This window comes from Rhinopithecus bieti, unplaced genomic scaffold (assembly GCF_001698545.2).
Source record: "Rhinopithecus bieti isolate Rb0 unplaced genomic scaffold, ASM169854v2 scaffold_23405, whole genome shotgun sequence".
NCBI classification, from domain to species: domain Eukaryota; kingdom Metazoa; phylum Chordata; class Mammalia; order Primates; family Cercopithecidae; genus Rhinopithecus; species Rhinopithecus bieti.
Genome location: NW_016811519.1, coordinates 612,593 through 636,760, shown reverse-complemented (window position 1 = coordinate 636,760; position 24,168 = coordinate 612,593). Strand labels below are relative to the sequence as shown.

General features: G+C 39.0%; 1 protein-coding gene across 1 annotated transcript in view; it reads right to left on the bottom strand.

Annotated features, from left to right (window-relative positions):
* Positions 1-24,168, bottom strand: part of LOC108543476 (ankyrin repeat and sterile alpha motif domain-containing protein 1B-like) — a 520,103-nt gene that overhangs the window by 52,153 nt on the left and 443,782 nt on the right. The window contains 2 exon segments of the mRNA XM_017893958.1: positions 4,073-4,144; positions 6,437-6,565. Of these exon segments, the coding sequence (XP_017749447.1) occupies positions 4,073-4,144; positions 6,437-6,565 (201 nt within the window).

Below are 24,168 nucleotides of genomic sequence, written 5' to 3'. Positions count from 1 at the left end.
GGACATGGAAGATGCTTCTTAAAAATCTCTGTAACCATTTCTTTTATGTACATTTGAAAATGCCTTTTGGAGACTTGAAACTGCTAAATTATTAGTTTATTTTTTACATAACGTCACTTAAATGAAAAGTGATTAAAATATATTTTTCCTACATTGCCATCTACAACACATCATATTTTATGGATGTTAGATTGCAACTCAGTGTTAAATCATGAAAATTCTACTTATAACTATAGAAGTGAATTGTGGACATAAAATGGTTATACCATTTGGATAATGGCACTAGGCAGCATTTGTATAATAACTAATGGGAAAAATTCATGGCTAGTGATGTATAAAATAAAATATTCTTTGCAGTAAAATATTCCCTTTATTAATGTTATAGAAGGGGGGATACAACAAGGAACTAACAATTTGTATGACAGTGTCAAATATTATTTTGATTTTAGAATTTCCTGTTTTGCTTTATTTGCATCTTAGAAGAGCATAATGGCATTGTTTGATGAAGCCTAATTATGCTGGACTGTTTTGAGCTGGTTTAGTTGTGGTAGTTGTGGATGTTGGGGATGAGAACTGAATAATCTTTGCCTGAAATGACCTACACTCTAGAATTTCCACTCTGGAGAACACTCAGTTCTAACTTGTGATTCCTAGTAGAACAAACTTTATTTTTCTAGCCTAGCAATGATCTAGAAGCAGAGGAATCCCAGTGCCTTTTAAAAGTTATTATGTGGTTTTCTTTTAAAAAGCTCCTGTTTTTGAAAAGTAGAATTTATGGGTACAATATCTGTTTATTATTTGCACATAAAATAAAACCATTTAAAAAGTGGAAAAAAAAAAACCCAAAAAAACCCAGGACAATGAATGTTCCTGGCACATTGGAGAGGCAGTCCAGTCTCTGGATTCACAGTATGGGTAGTGGAGTGGACTGCCTGGTTTCAAATCCTGGCTCTGCCACTTGCTATCTGTGTGACCTTGGGTAAGTGACTTAACTTCTCTTCGCCTTTGTCTTCCCATATGTAAAGTGGAAGCAATGGCAATATGCACTTCATGGACTGAATGAACTAATGCACATAATTCAGTTGTGCAGGGCAGGGTGTACAGCTCCCCACTGTTACCTGTTCTTCGCCCTAATAAACTGATTTTAGGAGGGTATGAGTACATGTCATTTTTTGGATCATCTATTATGATCCCTTAGGCTGATGGCAACTTGAAAATGCCTCTATGGTAATACTTCTATCACTTTGGGGGTAATTAAATGTTCACATGTTCGTTTCCTCCACTGGATTGTGAACTCAGTGGATTTTAGTCATCTTTGTTAACAAAGTACATTTAAGGAAACATCAGAATTCGGAATCACACTGATTTACTTATTACTGGGAGAGACATTTTAATTTTGGCTAAAATGCATACTTTGAACAGAAAACATCTTTTTTCAATTAAAAGAATAAACAGGTAACTCTTAATCTACAATACTTTGGTCTAATAATATTACCATGAATCAACTTTTTAGATCATCTGTGTCCTAAAGTATTTTTCATGGGGAGTTCTGATTGAATTGGGACTTTTGGTTGAAATGCCACCATGCTGAGAACAGAGAAAACAGCAACTTGGGGTTCAAACTGAAAATTAGCTGCAAGTTGAGATCGACATCCTTTATAGTTGGTGGAAATTCTCATTCATAATAGAATAGCTCCAGATAGCAGCCCAACCTTACGCTTCTGGTTTTGAAAGACTCTGGTGAAATGTAGTGAATGCAACCTTAGCTACTTTATCAAGAACTGAGACTTATTTAATCCAGATTGGAAATAAGGGTTTATGATAGTCCAAGAAGTAATGAAGTTTCTATTTTCATGTAAACTATGTAAGCACCAAGGGCACCAAACCAGAAACATGCCCCCCAAAACAGAAGAATGGCTTCTAAATATATGTTTTTTTCTAAGTTTCATTTTAAGCAACAGATGAGTATTTAACTAAATTATTCTCTACTGAGACTACTAAAATGGCTTTTCTATTGCTATCAGGATGTAATTTCAGATCCATTCAATTTCATGAAATTGAGATTCAAATCATAGATCTGGTATATTTTAAATGATGCTGCACATGCACTAGGCAATATTGATGCTGATTATGACACTGGAGTAGCTGGACTCAGGTAATTTAGTTAAAAGTATTAAATCAGAGATGCCAAATTAATTTATTAGACATGTTCATGAATATTTCCAAAATTATTACGAGGCTTGATGAATGAAAACTTTCCCTTTTTCTTATTGTTCATTGGTGACACAAATTTGGTCAGATAAATATTTAGAATACAAGATTTCCAGAATTATAAAACCAGGGAGAACTCTAAAGTGTATCTAGTCTATATGTTCTCATTTTATATGTAAGAAAACAGAGGATCAGGGAAGCAGGAGAATGTAGTGGTTAAAAGCCTGGGCTCTGGAGTCAGACAGACCTGAGTTCCAGTCTCAGATTGGCAAGTTATTCTCCGTGTGACCCTGAGTAAGTTATTCAACCTCTGTAAGCCTCCATTTCTTCATCTGTAAAATGGGGACAATAATTGTACTAGGGGACACTGTAAGGACTCAGTAAATGTTAGCAGCTATCATATTATTTTTATGAATAACAAGTGACTCCTAAGGCAACTAAGCAGCAATAGAACTAGAACTTAAGAGTTTCTGACACATACAGAAGCTTTTTTTTCATCTAAACACAGTACCTAAGTTAAAAATTCACTGGTACTGACAATTTAAGTACTGTATAACTCTACATTAAATAGAAGGATAACTATTTCAGTCTTTTTTGCTATTAATTGATCAAAATACTAGTGATTACATATTGAAGTCTCAATTTCATGAAGATTCACACACATTTAGCTTTCCATAAACAAATGGATATTTCATGTTTACCTTCATAGCTATTTCAGTGTAATTATATGCTCTTAAATTATTTTCCACCAAAAGCTGCTCATATAAAATAAACAACAAAGTATACTGGCCATAAATAAAAGTTAGCATTCCACATACTAATGACCTTAAATTTGACTTTAGTTAGATGCTATATTGAATAAGTCTGATATTCTTGATTTGTGCAGTTACTCAGATACCACCATAGCCTCTATACACCTGCTATGGAGGAAGCAAGAACAAGGGACACACAAAAGGAACAGGTGGGTCTGCAACATGAGTTAGAGTTGCTTTGGCTGAAATAGACACCTAGGAATCAAGCAGCCACTAATTATAGATATTTGGAATAGCCATTTTTTGTGTGTGTGTGACAGAGTTTCACTCTTGTCACCCAGGCTGGAGCACAATGGCGTGATTTCATCTCACTGCAAGCTCTGCCTTCAGGTTCAAGTGATTCTCCTGCCTCAACCTCCCAAGTAGCTGGGATTACAGGTGCACACCACCATGCTTGGCTAATTTTTGTAGTTTTAGTAGAGAAGGGGTTTTGCCATGTTGGCCAGGCTGGTGTTGAACTCCTGATCTCAGGTGATCCACCTGCCTTGACCTCCCAAAGTGCTGGGATTACAGACGTGAGCCACTGTGCCCGGCCTGGAATTGCCATTTTTGGTCAACATATGCACTTAAATAGTTCATTCCACTCAAAGTTGAATATTTTTCTTAAATTTTAAAAAAACGGATAAGAAATTGCATAAAGAATATTAGCTTTATATAATACGCTCCTAATTCTTCTGCTTTTGATAATTTTAGTTAATTGGTGATCTTTTCAGTAAATATTCTCAGACTATCGAGTGAGTGCTTAAAACCTTTTCTTGTAATAAAGATCATTTTTCTAATCTCGAAAATGATACAATTTTAAATCTTTAAAAATAACTAAGAACAAATATAATATAGTACAAATAGAGCAAATAGACATTAACTCAAACTATAGTGAGATAAGTTCAAGTCTAAACATGCAGAAAGTGAGAGCACCTTTTTATGTAATACCAATGTGATTCAGCAGACCAAGAGATGAAGAAAATAGTAATTTGAAAGGTGGCAATTTGTATCCATACCCGGTATTTAGTATTTCAGCTACTAGAAATAAAGTAATTTGGCAGACTTACCCGCATTTTTGCACAAGCATCTTGGGTTGACTCTGTCCCCCTAAGCTCTTTTATCAGCATAGAACCTAAATACTAAAATACAAAAAAAATTCAATGATTTATGAAATGGAATATAAATATGAGCAACGTTTTAAAAACAAATTGTGGAAGTATTACTAGCTAGGTTTCCTGGCTGTAAGTTGTTGCATAACTTTAAAAAACTGACAGTAACTAATCCTAACAAATAAATGCATTCATAGAGAAAATGCAGCAGAATTAACCATAAGTTCTGGGGGCTGTAATTGCTCTTTATAATGAAACTGCAGCATCTTCTAAAGATGCTGTCTTTCAAATCATATTTAACTGCAAAATGGGGGCATCTAAAATGTTTTCCCCTTTTTTCAGGCAGCAATGTCTGCAAAAATAAATCACACTACTATCTCTGTAATTACAGGGTTGCATGAGACAGCTGAGAAGCTAAGCAATATGTCCCCCATTTGGGCTTATTCTGCTGCATAGGTAATTAATGTTAGGCTTTTAGGCAGAGATGCAGTTTTGGACCTTTTTCATTCACAGCTGTGTGCCCTATGGTTGATCCACCTGAAAACGGAATAGGAGGGTAGGGGGAGGGAGAGAGGCATTCTCAGTTGTTTCACAGGGGAAGAGAGCTGGGTTCCTGGTGCAAAGTGCCACCTGGAGGGCTGAATGGAGCTAGAAGGATGACAAAGTCTTCTCCCAAGAATTGCCAACCACTTTGTTGTTAGAAGACCAGATCCCATACTGTATCATCCTGGTACAAAATGCCCCTCATGCTCCAGCTTCTGGCTGGGGCCAAATGGTTTCAAACAAAATGTCTGATTTGCCTTTCTATCAATTGACTCCTCTTCAACCTTTTGAAGCTTTAGTAGGGGTTTTCCCTTTTGTCATTCCTCCACCCCTTGCCCTTTCCCCACATCCCCAAAGAGCTCTATATATGTTTTTTTAAAAAGTGAATTACAATAATTATTTTAGAAGATATTTGATGACACTTCCTGACAAGACTGGAGACATCCTAGTACTTTACAGAGACGGGGATGGGAACCACTCTTGTGGACTAGGGAAGTCCCTGACTTGAAGAAGACATGAGATGGCACAACAGGAGAGGGCGTCGTCAGGGCCTTGGAGAAAGGCATGTTCAGAAAGGCTCAGGGACTTGGGGTTTGGAGGGAGTTTTGGAGGGAGGAGCCATTTCAATCCTACAGTTTTGGGCAATACCACTGAAATCCAAAGCTGCAATAAAAGTAAGCAGTAAAAGAGGGGCAGAGAGCAGAAAATGAAAAGAAAAAAAAAAAAAAAAAACCCAATTGCTATGAGATAACCAAAATGTCCATCTTCATCAAATGAAGGTGAAATTTATTATCCTTTGGTAAAATCCTTATCTTTTAAGTTATCAGGGAAGTTTGCCTGACTGAAATATTTCTTTTTGGGAGGCAGTTTCAATGCACTGCTGAAGGTTCAGCCACTTTTTCTGCTGTTGTCATGACAACCACCACCTGACCCCAAACCTACAGTATCTTTTGAACATTTAGCTGTTCCTATTACATTTCTCAGCTAAGTATAATTATTTCCTCTCTTCTAAAAAACTAACAACAACTAAGAAAGAAAAATAGTATAATCCTATTGATGACTGTGAAAAGAATCTGGTATTCACATAAAATGGCAGACCCAATGTTTGGTGAATGAGCAGAGATGTATATATGTGCCATATTTACACTCATTTCCATTTTAAGATTGTACGTTATCACATTCATTTAAAAATATACAACTATAGAAGAGGTCACAACAGACCTTAAACTTACAAGATTAAAAAGTTTTTTAAGGCCGGGCGCGGTGGCTCAAGCCTGTAATCCCAGCACTTTGGGAAGCCGAGACGGGAGGATCACGAGGTCAGGAGATCGAGACCATCCTGGCTAACACGGTGAAACCCCGTCTCTACTAAAAAATACAAAAAACTAGCCAGGCGAGGTGGCGGCGCCTGTAGTCCCAGCTACTCGGGAGGCTGAGGCAGGAGAATGGCGGGAACCCGGGAGGCGGAGCTTGCAGTGAGCCGAGATCCGGCCACAGCACTCCAGCCTGGGCCACAGAGCGAGACTCCATCTCAAAAATAAATAAATAAATAAATAAATAAAAATAAAAAATAAAATAAAATAAAAGTTTTTAAAGCTCTAGTTATTTGGACTTTCTCTTTGGATAGAAGGCTACTTTAAGAAAAGTGAAGACAAAACACTTTAAAATTTCAGTGATGGATATGGATATTTTGGTATATTTTCAATATAAATGAAAAACAAGCCGAAAACACACCCCTATCTCCACTTGGGCCTAAATACTGAATTGAGGGTAACTTACAAAAGCTTTGTAATCACATGACTGGAAGATAAGCTTCTCTGGGTGATGCTGCCAGTACTGTACCGGAGTGGAGGCTGTGGCTTCATTCGGAGGTCGCAAGGTAATGGAAGGTTCTCCCCAGTCTCCTGTCTGAAAATGACATTTATTCTAGAGGCAATATGAGCAGTCAGCAAAGTTCATTCCCTATAGCTACCCTGAGCTCACCTTACACGCATGTGCTGTGTATGTGCCAATGCATTTGGGTGTCTTATGTGAATATAAATACTTTGGTTATTACATTTTTATACGTATTAGCATATTTCTCAAGGCTGAGTTAATTTTTGAGGTGTGGAGTTGAATTATTCTATTTTTAGAATGATACCCTAAGCTAAGTCACTTTAAAATAAAACATGAAGATATTAATAAATGATTTACTAATCACAGTTTTCCATCACAACAGCAAAGGACATACAATCTTTGAAAGAATTTTCTGTTTTTAACTTGACTGAAATTTTTAGTTTGAATTGCTTTCACATTCAGAACACACAGTTCTATAAATTTCAGTTCCCAAATATGACATGTACTAGCCACTTTGAATAATTTTAGATCTCTGGAGAAATGGTAGTGTAAGCATGATGCTAAACAAAATTTAAAAATTTACTAATGGGTGACAACGAGTTTCTCTCGTCTGAATTCAACTGCACTGATTTAATGATGCTGTGATTGTCTCAGATGTATTCAGCTAGTTTTCTCAGAAAACTTAATGTACCAATGAAGACTGAACAGTGAAATGCCAAGTTTGGTCACACGTACATATGCATGTACTTTGAGGATTCTGATTCACAAATACAAGCACATTCCCAAATGATGGTCTATCATATAATAGAGACCTGAAACAAGAGGACCTCCCATCATTTCATTTATCATTTTCCATGAGGTTAGCCTCAACCTGTTTCATCACTATAATAGCTTAATGTGAGCACCTATAAAGTCAAAGGCCAGTGTTGGCAGGTATTTTCTGGGCTCTACTCTCATTTATATACTACACATGAGATATTTCTTACTCTTTCTCCTGGGAAAGATTTGGATTTTTCAAAACTCAGCTCTTTGCTCTCAAATGGACATAACTAAAACTAAATAGGCAGATTTCTAGAGTTACTGTCATCTAACCTAGATTTGGCTATATATAGAACTATGAGAAATTACTTTTCTCAGGAGTTGGAAGAGTGTTAAAAGGTCTCATAAACTCCAAAACCAAATAAAACCTTGGTTAGAGAATAAGTTCCACAGAAGTGCTAGAAAGTGTGTTGACACACTCTGGGATTTCTTAAGGAGAATTTTTAAGGAGTCTAGGACAAGAATGAAAAATTTTGGACACAGGTGTATGTTTTGGGAGAGAAAGGAAGTTCTCTGCTTCATTAAATTCTTTGAAAGAATCTAGAAACCCCAAAAGATTAAGACCCACAGTTCTCTAGGAATGGCATACATAGGGTGCATATTTTGGGGAGAACTAGCTCTCCAATTTTCTTTGTGCAGTTTGGACTTACATTAGGTGACATATGAAGTAGCTGCCAATGATAAAAAGCCCTTTCTAGAGGACTTCAGTAACGCCACAGGCATTTTTTTTTTTTTTAAATAGCAGTGGAGTGCCTGAAGCTTTTCTCCTTGAGATGGGTCACTTCGAATTGCAGGAAGAGAAAATGAGCATCACGCTATTTCCTTGGCTTCTCACCGTAGTTAGTGTGTGACCAGTTGGAACTCCTTCGGCTCTTCTCTCCTGCTCCGTTCTCAGCCACTTTCTCCATTAGTTTGGTTTTGGTTGCTGATTTACTTTTACATTGCTCAATCCTCCTATTCCCTGTCTGTTGGTGTTTTTTATTTTTGTACACATTTATGGGGTATATGTGAAATTTTGTTACATATATATTGTCTGTTGGCATTGTTAAGATTTTACTTGCAATATTAACTTTAGCATTTTTATCTGTTTTATTATCCATTCCTGACTCATTCTTGAATTTTCTTTTATATTTATATGAATTTTAGTTTGTATAAGTGATAACTGACTGCAATTCTAAAACTAGATTAAGTTTTTCTTTGCCTTCTTATTTTGATTTTTTTCTTTTCCTTCTTTCTCAAATGGCTGGCTCTTTATTCTCTCTCTGGTCTTTATTTCATCTGGCTGTAACTTACAAAAAACTAGTATAAAATTCAAAATATAGGATATGTGGATTTCAATATCATTTTGAAGCTGAGTATAATCACTTTTAAGTGATAATAACTTAAAACTTTGGAAACATGCAGCTATGGGTTCTTAAACAAAAGCTTTACCCAAATCTAGCAAGTCATCCTCTAATCTCCCCCATTAAATTTCTCCCTCCTTCTCCCGCTCCCTCGGTAAAGCAACAACAACATGGCAAACAGGTATTGTACATTTAAGTCACAGGTAACACCGTTAACAAAACAACAGAAGTTTGCATGCAACTCCGTGGAATGATGAAAAAGGAGGATCTGGTTGGCTTCCAAAGATCCTTTGATCCAGTGTCTGCTGATGTGACAACTCAAACCAAGCATCAGATCTTCATGTGAACCCTATTACAGTTCAGCAGAGGTAGACCTTGGCCAAGCTCAACAGGCAGTTTTCAAAAAAGTCTGAACATGGCATGAGCTGGTGGTGTCATGAGTTGCAGGGCCAGGGCTGGGAACAGGACTAGGGGTGAGAATGAGTTGGGGGAAGCTAGGGTTATGAAAACATTTCACGTGTTAGTACATTAAGCATGCAAATCATATGCAAACTCATTCTCTAATTGTTCAATTAACTCACACACTTTTATAATTAAACTTTAATGTGAGTTCCATACATTTAAAGCCAGAGCCACAGCCAAATGCTGATCCAAATATTTACATCATCCACATAAGTTGTAGCAGCCACTGTGGGAATAACAAGCCCTGGCACATACATTCCAATCTCGGTCTGGAAATCACTGAAATCCCTTATTTGATAACCACTTGAAGAAATTAGTGGAACATTCACTTAAATCTGTTTAGACAGCGCCATCATCTGCTCTCCCATGACTCCACTTTGTCTAAAAATCACAAACCACTTTCTTTGAATTGACAGTGATCTGAAAGGATCTCCCCTAGGTGCTGAGGTGGGAGATAATTACAAGGAAAAGAAATATAATCCTTATTTCATTTTCTTTGTGGCCTTCAAACATTGCTTCAGTTCAAATATTGTTAAATTCCCTATGGGGACTGAATCTACCTTTCTGGAAAGAGACACTGAATTTTATCATATTTAGTGCTATTTCCAGAAATTCATTTTGAAACAGAAGGAAAAGTGTTCTTAAGATTGAATTTATTAGAAAATAATATCTTTTCTGCCTGGAAATTAATCAACTTCTCTCCCCGCCCCTGCCTATTTTTTTTTTTAAACTTAGATCTAAAATATTTAGAGGACTCAATTTGTAGATGTTAATTCTTCTTTTGGAATTAATTTAATGGAAATGGATGGACTCCAACAACTGGACTTAACATTATACTGTTGTAAAGGACAGGTATGACCCTGGCCCTTGGCTGGGATTCAGCTTTACCTGGTTGACTGCCAGTAAGAACAAAAGAGTTCAGAGAACAAGGGTGCCTTAGGTCTCAACCCTCCTGGAGGCTGAATTACAGCAGGAATAAGCTATGGAGGAATTAGGTAGAGTAGTTACTATATGGAATGGAAGAAGAGGTCAAAAAAGAAATAAAGATTTTTGCCTCATACATAAAATCATTTTGAACTTTGAAACCTAGTGTTAGGTCTTGTCGACTAGTACATTCATGTCTACATAATACTTGCATCTCTTTAGGCAAATATTTTTAAATTTAGCAATTTTCCACTTAAGAATGCTTATTAAATATTAAATAACAGACCTAAGAAGTCTTTGGCCTCAATAATGGTTTATAATCAAAGCTTATCTCTAATGAAAAGTAGACCTAAACACAGCTAACAATACAATATTTAATTAGAATAACAACATGAAGTAGGAAAAGTTTAGGGTAGAATTCTGTCATATTTTGAATTATTATTGACACAGTGGTCTTTGAAAGGATTCCTTAAGTAATTATAAATGAGAAATTAAAATGATTCAAGGTACTCCTAATAAATGTCTTCAGGCTATCTCTTTGGCACTTAAAATATTTACAGAAAATCTTTCCTTTAGGTTCATGTATTTGAATGATCTTAATATTCCAAGAATTTTGTCATGGCTTAAAACTTCATTTATTTGGTATTTATTATTCTTTTTTATATGTATGCTTAAGGCCTTTTCTTTTTTTTAATAAGCACACTAAAGAACATCAATTAAACAGAGGAAAATGTACATCATTAGCTCTCTTCTTCAAACTCAAATAAAAACTAAACCGCTAACATAAAGAAAAAAACAATTTGAGATTAGAATTTTAAATGGAGAATTGATTCTGTTTAACACGCGTTTGCAACTGCCAGCTACAAATTCATAGTCTGGGTGAGTCTGAAGGACTATAATTGGGCCACATCTAATATAATGTAATTAAATTAAACATTCTCTTATACCAACAACTGAAAAACACAAAAGCATCAATGGAATTTAGTTAAAAAACAAAAAAGTCACAAAAGTCTATAGAGAGATTTTTACTGGATGGCAGATTCCAAATTGCAGCTTTTAAACTTTGTATTATTTTAACAGCTGGTAAATAGCTGCAAATTTTAAGTTCACATGCACTGGACGCCTATGGCAAATTCTCAAACAAATTGTTATCAGGTAGCCATCTCCCTCCAAAAGGGAAACTGAATATTACATATTCTATATGCTCTGAGAACACAAAGGAAAAACCTTCTCTATGTTATTTTCTGTCTTTTTTTTTTTTTTCCGAGATCGAGTCTCCTGTCACCCAGGTTGGAGTGCGATGGCACAATCTGGGCTCACTGCAACCTCCGCTTCCTAGGTTCCAGTGATCCCCCTGCCTCAGTCTCCCAAGTGGCTGCGATTATAGACATATGCCACCACACCTGGCTAACTTTTGTATATTTAGTAGAAACAGGGTTTCACCATGTTGGCCAGCCTGGTCTCGAACTCCTGGCCTCAAGTGATCCACCCGCCTCGGCCTCCCAAAGTGCTGGGATTATAAGCATGAGCCACTGGACCAGGCCTTTATGTTATTTTCTTCTCAAGGAAAAGTTTCCTAAGGATGTCAGTAGATAATTAAAAGCCATGCTTACAACTAAGTTTTCTAACATTAATAGAAAAGTATGGCATTTTCCAAGCCTTGTATTATTCTAAAAATTTTTAAAATTAGGATTTAATTGATTTTTAAAAATAGAACCTTTAAAATCTTTTCTAGGAGGACTGCGCCCACCTACTTGCTTNTTAGTAGAAACAGGGTTTCACCATGTTGGCCAGCCTGGTCTCGAACTCCTGGCCTCAAGTGATCCACCCGCCTCGGCCTCCCAAAGTGCTGGGATTATAAGCATGAGCCACTGGACCAGGCCTTTATGTTATTTTCTTCTCAAGGAAAAAGTTTCCTAAGGATGTCAGTAGATAATTAAAAGCCATGCTTACAACTAAGTTTTCTAACATTAATAGAAAAGTATGGCATTTTCCAAGCCTTGTATTATTCTTTAAAAATTTTTAAAATTAGGATTTAATTGATTTTTAAAAATAGAACCTTTAAAATCTTTTCTAGGAGGACTGCTCCCACCTACTTGCTTGTAAATTTAGATCTGAATATTAACAAACATTATTCTCAATTTCTTCAGAACACTTAATGAAAAACTAAAATGATTTTAAAGGACAACTATTGTTTTAAGGTTTTACTTTCAATAATTCTGACAAATTTCAGAGATGGGCTACCCAAACCTACATAAGATACATGTGATTACATTTACTTTCTGTAATCTCTAAGGCTTTGAAGAATGCTATACACAGCTCTATGCTTATAAATATGCATACATATATTTGAATGTGAATGTAAGGAAAAGGCTTCCTATAAACATTCACACACATACGAAAGCAGGATGTTGTAGTTATTCTTTCAAAAAATCTTCAAGAATGAAGAATGCTAGTTTGATCAAATGCAGTTGGTTATACTGAATTTGTTCCTTTAGATAAAAAAGAGCAGAGATGGCCACTTATGAACACATAAAAGCTCTGATTAGCATTTATGAGTTCAAGAGGAACTGCTGGGTCACGTGAACACCAGTACCAGGCAATGTATAGACACCACGGCCCTCAAGAGCCAGAAGTCCCATGCATAGGAGGACATATGTGCCTGATGCAGCATCCCAAAAGGCACTTCACAAAAATGCCCGTGGCATCGCTTCACATGCCGCCCCAAGAATTCTGCTCAGTGATTCTCAACCAAGTGTCTCAACTTCTCAGACAGCAGGCTATCCAATGGGAGAAATTCAAAAGGGTGTGCAAATAGAATAGTATTTTAAAATACAGAACATAAAACCTCAAACATTTAAATGTTTATTTTCCAAATAGAAATAAACTTTTTCTAAAGTATGCAAAGGTGAAATATGAACATTTGAAAATTACGCAGCTCAGAGTAAAATGGGTCACAATTTCATACAATTTGCAAAGATCAATTCAGTACTGTCAAATGGAAAAAGGCTGAGAACCACTTTGTAGCTGTAACCGTGCCTCTCCCAGCTCACCTCCCCCCACATTTGCATCAAATATATACAGAATAACATGCAAATCATACTCAGAAATTTCTCACAAGTAAAGCACATGAATCTTTGAGAATCATTAGACACAAAGGGTTGAATAGTCCATGAATACGGGGAAGTACAAAATGGGGAGGAGTAACGCTGATATATACATGTGTGTATATATATATCAATTTACCCATTTCTTTTTCCTGTAAAAGCAAGTTAACACAGACGCCTGGAATGAAAGCCAAAACTCACATGGGACATATTTTAACCATAGACTTTAAAACCAAGTATATTTCTTTTTTAGGACAATGTTTGCACATCAACTCATCACAAGGCACAGTAAATGAAGTATAATAGACAAAGAGTCTCAGAGTCACCAGACATTACAAATTTTCTGCATTACCAGGACACAGTACCTATAGCTGTTGACAACACTGTGCAACACAGTACATAGCGCAAGTTCAGGAGAAAAAAAGAACCATTTGTAACCTTACATTATGAACCTGATGGATCGCTGAGAAAGGAAATCCTGCGTTCTGATTCGTCCATATTTCACAGACAGACGACTGCTGATATAAACAGAAAACTATCTTATCTTGTCAATATTTAAAACATGGTAGCTACCAAAGTAGCATCCAGGAAGGAAAAGAGGAAAATAACAAAATGCAAAGAATCACATTAAAAAAAAAACCTCAAAAAATGTTTTAGGGTGCTCAAGGTTTAATAATTGACTTCCAAGTCATTCTTTTTGCTTTAAAACATTTTGAGTTGACCGAAAAAAATCATTTATGCATTTATGCAAGGAAAGTTACCAATAAATTCATGCCTTAGAAAAAAGCAAACTGTATTTTATATTTGCCGGAAAACCAGAAATACCTTCCCCCTTCACGTCACTACTTTCAGAGGATAAATATTTTATCAACTTCAAGAAAACAAGAAAAAACCTTTAACACAGGTCTGACATTTTTATTTTCTTATCTTCAATGACCAAGAGTAAACAGTGTAATAAAATGACTTTTCCTGATTTGGTCATTGCTCTATTTGATAAACCTAGAAGACATTTATGCCTCCAGAGTTCTTATGGGCAAAACTCTGTAGTTAACAAAGGAAGACGTGTCAGCTTGCTACCCAGCACTGGAGGAGTGAAGGAGGTGGCAGGAAGGAGGCTGGGGCAGGGAAGAACCGAAGTCAGGGAAATTCAGTTCTGTTCCTCAAGCAGAAACCCGTGGGAATAGCATTTGTGAGTCTAATGATTCAGCTCCATGATTCTGGCTCTCCCCCGCACCATTAATAAGATAAAGCAGTAATGTTTGCTCAGAACCAAACACCAAACTAACCAGCATCCCTTCCCAGGAGTTAGAGCAGAAATCTTCAAATAGACCGACTGAGCTCTTGGCTTGACCATCCCAAGTTCTGTTCCCAAATTTCATCTTTCTAAAACACACTGTGAAATTAAATCACAGAAAATGGCAGAGCATGTAAACTTATTCAGCAAGCTCTGAGCATCTTCAGCATTCACAAGCAGTCCGTACAAAGATCATTGAAGGAAGAAGGCAAGCACATAACCGCAATATGGTTAAGAGACCCAGCAAAGAACTGTATCATCAGCAAACAAGTGATAGAAAAGAAAGCTTATCCCTAGCTAAAAGTTTCCTCACCCCAGAAACGCTCACCAGCAATTTAACACCTCTCTCTCTAGTTACAACTGCATCTCCATACACCCCTACACCTTTGCTTTCCATGCCTTCTGTTAACCAGAGGCTGGCTGGGGATGGACCGTCAGGAAGATGGCCTTCTGTTCAGGAAGTTAGATCCCCAGGGTCTGTCTAAAGGCACTTCCAAACACCTTTCACTTAAACCAGCTCTGCTATCCTCAGTTCCCTCTCTAAACTCCATGCTATTTTATACATCCATAGGGGGTTCTTCCTCTTCTTACCTTTCTAGAGAGTTCAGTCTTGGACCCATCCACTCTGTTGGCCTTGTCTCCAATAGTTGTCATCTGATTTGAATGTACTAACTCCATGCTTTAGCTGGATTATCATCTTAAGTGGCATCCTCATCCACTCCTGAGCGAATTCTTTACACAAATCACATCTTCTACAACTTTCACACATTTCTCATGTTAATCTAATGCTAGAAGTGCTTCTAGCACTTCCAGTGCTAAATAATCCAGAGACCACCTGTCATCTGATAGATGAAGACACAGACATTTAAAGAGGTGAAGTGGCTTGCTCAGGTCACACAGGTGAGTGGCACAATGTGTCAGCCTGCTGGGATGGCCAAGAAGGAGTGTAAGCCTGGTACTGATGTCACCAGAAGGCAGAGGGTCGCTCTAGCTATATACAGCCTGGTTCTACTGACCCTGAAATGAATAGAAACTAAAAATAAAATTCTAAGCCCCCTCATAGACTGAAGGGACCCCCTTGTGGCCAAGGAGACCCCAGAAAAACCTTAAAATTGAATTTCTGACCATGATGGGATGGGAGGTGAGACAAGCCTCATTATACCTCCTCTCTTTCATGGTTTAGACAAAACAACTGGTCGGAATTAATGTTAAAATAGAGATCATAAGAGTGATAGAACAGTCTCCTTGTGGCAATAAGATACCGAATTATCAACAGGACCCGAGGCCACGCCAGGCAAAGGTTAAATCACACACCCCTACACCTAAAGAATAAACTACGTTCCAACTGCCACAAGGTTTTTCTTTTTCTCTAGCAGCTAAACAGGCACTGGCCTTAAGAGAAGCAATATTTAAACAATTTGCAGCTCCACCAGATGCTGACTGGGCCTCAGCCCCTGCTCCACCAACCATAACTACAGCTGGACAAGTGATTGATTCAGTGACTTTATCCAAAAAAGATCACTGACCGTGGACTAGTTCTGGTTGGTCTACAGAGATTGCACACTTGTGTGCCTTCATGTCTTGAAAAGCCCTTCTGATGTATAGGACTAACTGTAATATATCTACATGTTAAGTCTCCAACCCAAAGTGAACATAGGTCACATGTTACATGCATGTTTGTTGAATACACGTGTGTCAGGACTACCTTCATGAATATTCACAGCTCTTGTAACACATTGAATATATGCGTTTAGCTAACCTGTTCAGCGTAAATCTTCTACTGTAAGCCCTTCTCCTTCGAAGAACCTGTCTCTGGGGTCTTGGTTGGAGGTGCTTCCCAGCCTGCGGGATGGCTACCTTGCAGGCTGTAACCTTTAGAAGAAATAAAGTCTCCTCTCCTTTACTAAATTCATATATATATAAGTTAACACAAGTATATCTAAATGCAATCAGTTCATGGAACAGTCTTAACTGTACTGGGGTTCAAACACCAAAAAGTTGTTTTAGATTATTTTAGTTACTCCCAAAGGGGCCATCCATGCCCAGTCTGCCTGCCTGATGGGCACCAGGCCATTTAACCTTTTGGGCAGACTGCATAACTTCCTGGTCACTTTGAATCATGAAGACTCCATTTTGTATGAAATCCAAACTCATATCTGATTCAAACTTTTCCCTCCCTCATCACGTGCCAGTCTTGGGGCTTAAAAAGCCGGGGGTGGGTAAGAGAAGCTTGGTCTGCACTTTGACTTCTCCTAGGAGAGGGAAGGTGTCATGGTCTGCCTTGGATGTTCCCTGCCCCAAGCTCTACCTAGTTCATGTGTTTAGTTGGGGAGGAAGAAACAGGAGAAGGAAGAGGTCCCTTTCTTGTCTGGCTGTTTCTCTGGCAGCCACTACTGCTTTTCAGCTAATGTTAACATGGTCTCCCATGTGCTCTGCGTAGCAGCTGCTCCAATCTAGGTTTTCCTGTGTCCCCATGTGCGTACTTTGGAGGGCTCTTCTAGGGTAGAGGGCAGTTCCTCCCACTGCACAGTTCCTGGTGGCAGAAATCTGGCTCTAGCTTGACTTCTTCCAACTCCCACTCAGCCGTCCTAGGACACTTATATGCCCTTTGAGGGGAATCCAGGGGGACAAACATAACCTCAGCCCCCTTCTGCACATCCATGTGGCCCACACGACATGGACACATCCTTGTCACACAGACAGTAGAAGGGCGGGCTGCTCTGTGAACACTCCCCCTCTCTGCCAGGGCATCTCTCCCCAGGACTCTCTCTGTCAGCTTGGTAGGTGCTATGTGACCTGCCTGCCAGAAGTCCAGTATGGATACCAAGGACAGTTTTCCCTCCTAGCAGGCACCCCCAAGCCAGGTGTACATTCCTCCTGGACCCCTTCTCACCAGGATTGGAGAGCATGGGAGTGCACTCTGTCTCCTCTCTCATGGGAAAGGAGGAAAAGCCTTAGTTCTTTCCACAGGATTCAGACAATTCTCTGTCCTTCTCCAGCACTAACTAATGTCCCGCCTATGTGGACAAATAGCTGACCGGGGACAAGAGATTGATTCAGTAACCTTATCCAAATAAGATCACTTATATGGATCTTTTTTGAGGCAGGATTCACACCGCCTCCTTGTACACCCCGAAGTAGGTATCTGGCTCCATGATTGACAGCTTTCTTTTTAGAGCATGCAGTGCTTACTTAGTATCTACAGGAAAATTCTCACTTAGCATCCTGGGAATAGACCTTCCAATAGTGAATAGATCTTTCACTACTCACAGAAATTTACCAGAGTTAAGAAGGGAAAAGAGGATCCCATGTCATACTTATTTCATTAAAAAAAATCATATAAAAATTTTCTCAATGAAGACTAAAGAACCCACCCCTAGTCATATACACTGAGAGTTCACATATGGCTTATGTACATTTTTTAGATGTTATAATAAATATTTTCTATTTATAAGCTATGTTTTAAATTTAGAGAAAGTAAAACCTCTATAATTTCTAATACCGTCACGCACAATATAACGATGTTTCAGTTAGTGACAGACTGCATATGCTACAGGGGTCTCATAAGACTACAACACCATATTTTTACTGTATCTTTTGTGGAGGTTGGAAGAAGTAAAGCTAGAGCCAGATTTAGGTATGTTTAGATACACAAATACTCACCATTGTGTTACAATCACCTACAGTATTCAGCACAGTAACATGCTGTACAGGTTAGTAGGACCAATAGGCTAGATCATATATAGCCTAGCTGTGTAGTAGGTGACACCATCTCACATTGGGTAAATACACACTATGACGTTTGCATGATGAAATCACCTAACAATGCATTTCTCAGAATGTATCCCCATCATTAGGTTATGCATGACTGTCATCCTGTCAGTGCGAATGGTAAAAAGTCAGAATTTAAAAGAGTTTAAACTAAAAGGAGTTAATTGTGTTTTAGTTGTGAAAATTATTATTTTATATTTTTTGGCACAGAGTCTTTGCTCTGTTGCCCAGGCTAGGGTGCAGTGGTGCGATCGCGGCTTGCTGCAACCTCTGCTTCCTGGGTTCCAGTGATTCTTGTGCCTCAGCCACTCGAGTATCTATGACTACAGGCATATGCCACCATACCTAGCTAATTTTTGTATTTTTAGTAGATATGGGGTTTTACCATGTTGCCCAGGCTGGTCTCGAACTCCTGACCTCAAGTGATCCACCTACCTTAGCCTCCCAAAGTGCTAGGATGAAATTTGTTTTTTAAAAAACTGATGCATTCCAGATACCACAGTAGTTTTGTTAGCAGTAAATAATTTGTCAGGCTCACAGAGTAAGCAACTTAAGGCGGACCTGTCATAACTGGTGCATTCATAATATGAAATGGCTCTTCTCCTAGACAGAGGGTTATTATACCGTGTGCTGGAATTAATTTTTTAAATGCAAGAGTTTTCAGAGTAGAAATTAATTATGTTTATGAAAATAACATTTCAGGGTACAACATGTATTGAAGTACTGAGTTTTGAAAAGTTTTGAGAAAGAAATATAGTATCAGCCATAAAATTTCATCTGGGGCCCAAATTCCTAGAAAAGTAGTGAGTTAAGTTTTTTTCTTTTTTTTTTTTTTGAGATAGAGTCTTGTTCTGTCACCCAGGCTGGAGTGCAGTGGTGCAACCATGGTTCACTGCAGACTGGACCTTCCAGGCTTAAGTGATTCACTCACTTCAGCCTCCCAAGGAGGTGGGACTACAGGGATGCACCACTTCACCCAGTTAATTTTTTTTTCTAAATGTGTAGAGACAAGGTCTTGCTATGTTGCTCAGGCTGGTCTTGAACTCCAGGGCTCAAGTGATCTGCCTGCCTTGGCCTCCCAAAGTGCTAGGATTACAGTTGTAAGCCACTGTGCCCAGTCTTAAATTTAAGTTTTTTTTTTTTCTTTTTTGGAGGCATTGGAGATGGGGTCTTGCTCTGTCACCTAGGCTGGAGTACAGGGGCACAATCTTGGCTCACTGCAACCACTGCCTCCTGGGTTCAAGTGATTCTCATGCCTCAACCTCCTGTGTAGCTGGGATCAGAGGTGTGAACCACCTCACCCGGTTAATTTTTGTTATTTTTGATAGAGACAGGTTTCACCATGTTGGCCAGGCTTTCGCATTTATTAAGTTGGCCTCAAGTGATCCACCCACCTTGGCCTCCCAAAGTGCTGGGATTATAGGCGTGAGCCACCTCACCTGGCCAAATTAAACTCTATTTTTTTTTTCTTTTTGTTTGTTTGTTTTTGAGACAGAGTCTTGCTCTGTCGCCCAGGCTGGAGTGCAGTGGTGTGGTCTTGGCTTACTACAACCTCTGCCTCCCGGGTTCAAGTGATTCTCCTACCTCAACCTTTTGAGTAGCTGGCATTACAGGCACCTGCCACCACCTCTGGCTGATTTTTGTATTTTTAGTAGAGACAGGACTTCACCATGTTGGACAGGCTGGTCTTGAACTCCTGACCTCAGGTGATTCGCCTGCCTCGGCCTCCCAAAGTGCTGGGATTGCAGGCATGAGCCACTGCGCCTGGCCGTAATTAAGTTTTACAATGTCTTAATCTATGAAGAAGAAGAAGAAGAATACTTGACCTACTTATTTCACCAAATTGTTGTGCAGCTCATGTTTAGCTTCAAGAGACAGGAAACTTTTTCACAGCTAAATGTTTACGGCTTGGAACACAGAAAGAACACATATTTACCAAATGAATGGAATCATATAACACATTCAAAAGGCCTTGGTAAATGGCAAAGCATTATGCAAACATTAGTCACTACCATTACTCGTTATCATTTTTAACTGGTCTACTCTATTGGTGCCACTTGTGCCTTTCAGAAACTATGTCACTGCCAACACACTTCTGGTTAATTGTACCAGAAACTGCAGACTTCCTGTTGGAAGAGTCCTCATATTTCCTGATAAAGGCAGAAAAGGGCTGCCAACTTGCTGAAGAGAGAAGGAACATTTGTCATTAGCGCACCTAGGTGTCAAAAGGCTGCTTGTAGAGCTTAGAAACAGTTCCATGAAATAATGTTAATCGCCCCTTTGCAATTTCATTTGCCTACTTTCTCTCAATCCCTGTCACATATATTGCAAAGGCTCATTTAGTTTTTCTGAACCTGAATTACTATGAAACCCAAACAAACAAGGGTAAATAAGGATAGACTTACAACTGAGATATTACTAATAATTTAATGTTCACTTCTTTGATGGTGAAGTCAACACACATTTGAAGGTATATAATTTTATCTTCAGTTCAGGTCTCTTTCTTAGCTCTGGAAATGTTTTCTTAAAATGCAATGCATGTCTCGCTTTTGTTACCATCTTGTACCTTGGGTTACCATGACCTCAGCTCAGAAAATACAACACAATTGCATTCAAATCTAATCACAAAATAAAAAGAATATAACCAATGTCCAAAGTTTTCCTCCTAAAGGTGGACTTCCTTTTTGGTCAATTGCTAGCAATCCAGTAATTTACAATAAATTATCTCTCCTTCATTATGGTTTGTCCTCTTTCCTGGAGCATTCTCAAAAATTGCTATAACATCTTCCATCAAAAGCAAACAAACTCCTTCCCTTGCCCCAACATCACCCTCAGTTTCCTGCTTAATTACTCTAATCTTTAAGCAAAACTCCCTGAGAAGGGTCTAGATGGTCTCCACTTTCTCTTTTCCTGTCCTCATCTGAGCCCACTCTACTGAAACAATTTTCTATTTTCCTTGACCTATGTGACACCCTTGATCACTCCTCCATTCCTCAGCCTCTTTGGCTGCTTCCTGTTATCTGAACATCCCTGGAGTGTTAGTCCTCAATCTTCCCTTCCTTCTTGGCTATACTAGGTGGTCTCTTCCGGCTGTGATTCCCAAATTCGTATCTCCAGCCCAGACTTCTTCCCTAAATTCAAGACTCGGACACCCAGCTGCCTGCTTGATGCTTCTCCTTTCGCATTTATTAAGTCAGCTCAACTTTAAATTAAATGCCAGAGACCAAGCTCCTGATGACCTCACCTCCCTATAAGCTTCCTTATTTCGGCAAATTGCAGCCCCTTTTTTCCAGGTCCTCAGGTTCATAATGCTGGAGCTCTCCTTTCTCTTATATCCCACATTCAATCCAGCAGCAAAGCCTATTGAATCTACTTCTAAAATCTTCTCACCATCCTGTCACTACTTGCTCCAAGCTACTCCCTTTTCTCATTTGATTGATTTCATTGGCTTCTTACCGGTCTCACTGCTGTCATCTTTGCCCCCTAAGTATCTCTTCTCAGTATGAGAGCCAAAATGACCCATCTAAAATGAAAGCCAGGTCATTCCACTCAGCTCCATTCAACACAGAAGATAATTCAAAGTCCTAACAATGACCTGCAAGGTTCTCCATTCTCTGGTACGCACACTGTTCTACCTCCCTACACTCCTTTCCTACCCATTTTCCTCTTGCTTTCTGGGTTCTTGACACCAAAGCACATTCTTGCCTCATAGCCTCTGCATTTGCTTCTCTTTCTGCCTGACATGTTCTCCCTCTGGCTACTATAGGCCTAGCTAGCTCCCTCACTTCCTTCAAGTTCTATTCTAATGTCACTTTTTCAGAGAAGCCTTCCCTAGGCACCCTTGCATATTACATCCAAATTAAGTCTGTGCTTTTCACTCTGTAAAATAATTACTCTTTCAAGCAGAAATTATTTATATATTTGTTAGTTTTTGAGACAGGGTCTCACTGTCACCCATGGAGTGCAATGGCACGATCTTGACTCACTGCAACCTCCACCTGCTAGGTTCAAATGATTCTTGTGCCTCGGCCTCCCAAGTAGCTGGGATTACAGGTGTGCACCATCACATCTGGCTAATTTTTGTATTTTCAGTAGAGATGGGGTTTCACCATGTTGGCCAGGTCTCGAACTCCTGGCCTCATGGGATCCTCTTGCCTCGGCCTCCCAAAATACTGGGTTTATGGGTGTGAGCCACCACACTTGGCCTCAAGCAGAAATTTAAAATGTAAAAAATGTTTGGCGCATAAGAACCTCTCTCCGTCACCCTGACATTCAGCAAAAGTAGTTACTGGTCATCTACTGTGTGCAAGGCCTAGGTCACAAAGTGAGTATGGATCAGTCTTGCTTTTAATCAACATTTGTGGAATGAAAATTGCTTTTTCCACGGACAGAACCAGTAGTAAACTGGAACTGACAGCTGATGGTAGGTCTCAGAACAGAGCAAGTAGATGACAGCTCCATCAACTCGATAACCCCTATTAAGCCCTGGAAACCTTCTGGGAGTCTGCTGATATTATATAGCTAGTCTAATAAAGAAACTTATGAAGAGAGCCCTCCAGTCAGATTCTACCAGAGATGAAATTTTCTGCCGTGTTCTAGCCCTGAAAAAAAAGAAAAAAAGACTTTTTCTCTGTTTCTCCCTTATGTTTGTCATAATACTTTCAACACTTCAGGGTATTCAGAAATTGACCAGAAAGAAACCAACAAGAAATATGAAAGTTCAGAGTGAAAGCTAAAGGAATAATGAAGTGCATTCCTTCTTCTGGATGATAGTGCTTCTAAAAGAAAATGAAAACAAACTTGAAGAGCAAACAAAACAGCTTCAAAGGCAGAAGAAAAAAGGGCGTCCCAACAAAGGAAGCCTTGGCCAATAGCCAGCAAACTTAGTGGCTCCTTGAGCAAAGTCTGGCATGAAATGAGACCTGTCAAAGGATGCAGTCAAACAAATTCAGTGCAGTTAAGGGGTAATGCACCAAACACCTCATATGCATATTTTCTTTCAGCAGTGACAGCCCCACAGTTGCTTCTTCCATGGGCATTAACTGATCCCTGCCTAGAAAATCAGAAAATTAGAGCCTTTTGTTTCTCATGAGTTACCCAGAGGCCGTAGGCCAGCATCTGATTACCTCTTCCTTCCCACCGTTGGAGACAGAGGAACACTCCTCCTTCTCACCTCTTGAGTGAGTTTTGAGATACATACTCAGTCCTGTAACAACTGCATGTGATTTAGATTCTTCTCTGCAACCACACTGTCAGCTTCTCAAGTTCCCTGTCTGTGTCTATTTATTTCTAGTTCTAAAGTGTGAAAGTTATGCATGCGCCCCACTGACCCTTTTTATAAAGGGTCTCAGCTGAACTATTTCATTTGCAGGAAACGCTGGAGTCAAGAAAATGCTGCTTCCTGCCATTTCTCCATCTTTCTGAAGGGCAGTCCTTCAAAAACTTCATGATCGTGACCTTCCCCTGTGCCTATGGGAAAGATTTTTGGACAGATCAGTTATCACCTGCTGGGAAGGAAAAGCCAGGCCCACAGTTGTTTCTCTAACAACATCTGCATGTGTGACCCATGATTGCTGGAGTCAGCATTAATCAACCTACCAAGAGTGGGAGGAAGTAAACAACACATTTGGTTCCATCTAAGTCCACTGGCTCGATATAAATTCTAACACTGTCTTCCCAAGTTTAACTTTCCCTCCCTTCCCTTTCACATTCCTCTCCAGTCTCCCTCGCTCCTTCCTTCCTTCCTCCCCTTCCTCCCTCCCTCCTTCCTTCCTCCCTTCCTCCTTCCTTCCTCCCTTCCTCCTTTCCTCCCTTCCTCTCTTCCTCCCTCCCTCTTTCCCTTCCTTCCTTAACTCTAATTCTGGGACTGATATCACATAAAAGAAGTCCTCATCTACTAAAGTAGGAAAGTAGGAGAGAACTATAGGCTTATGATATTCCTGTTATTCATTTGTA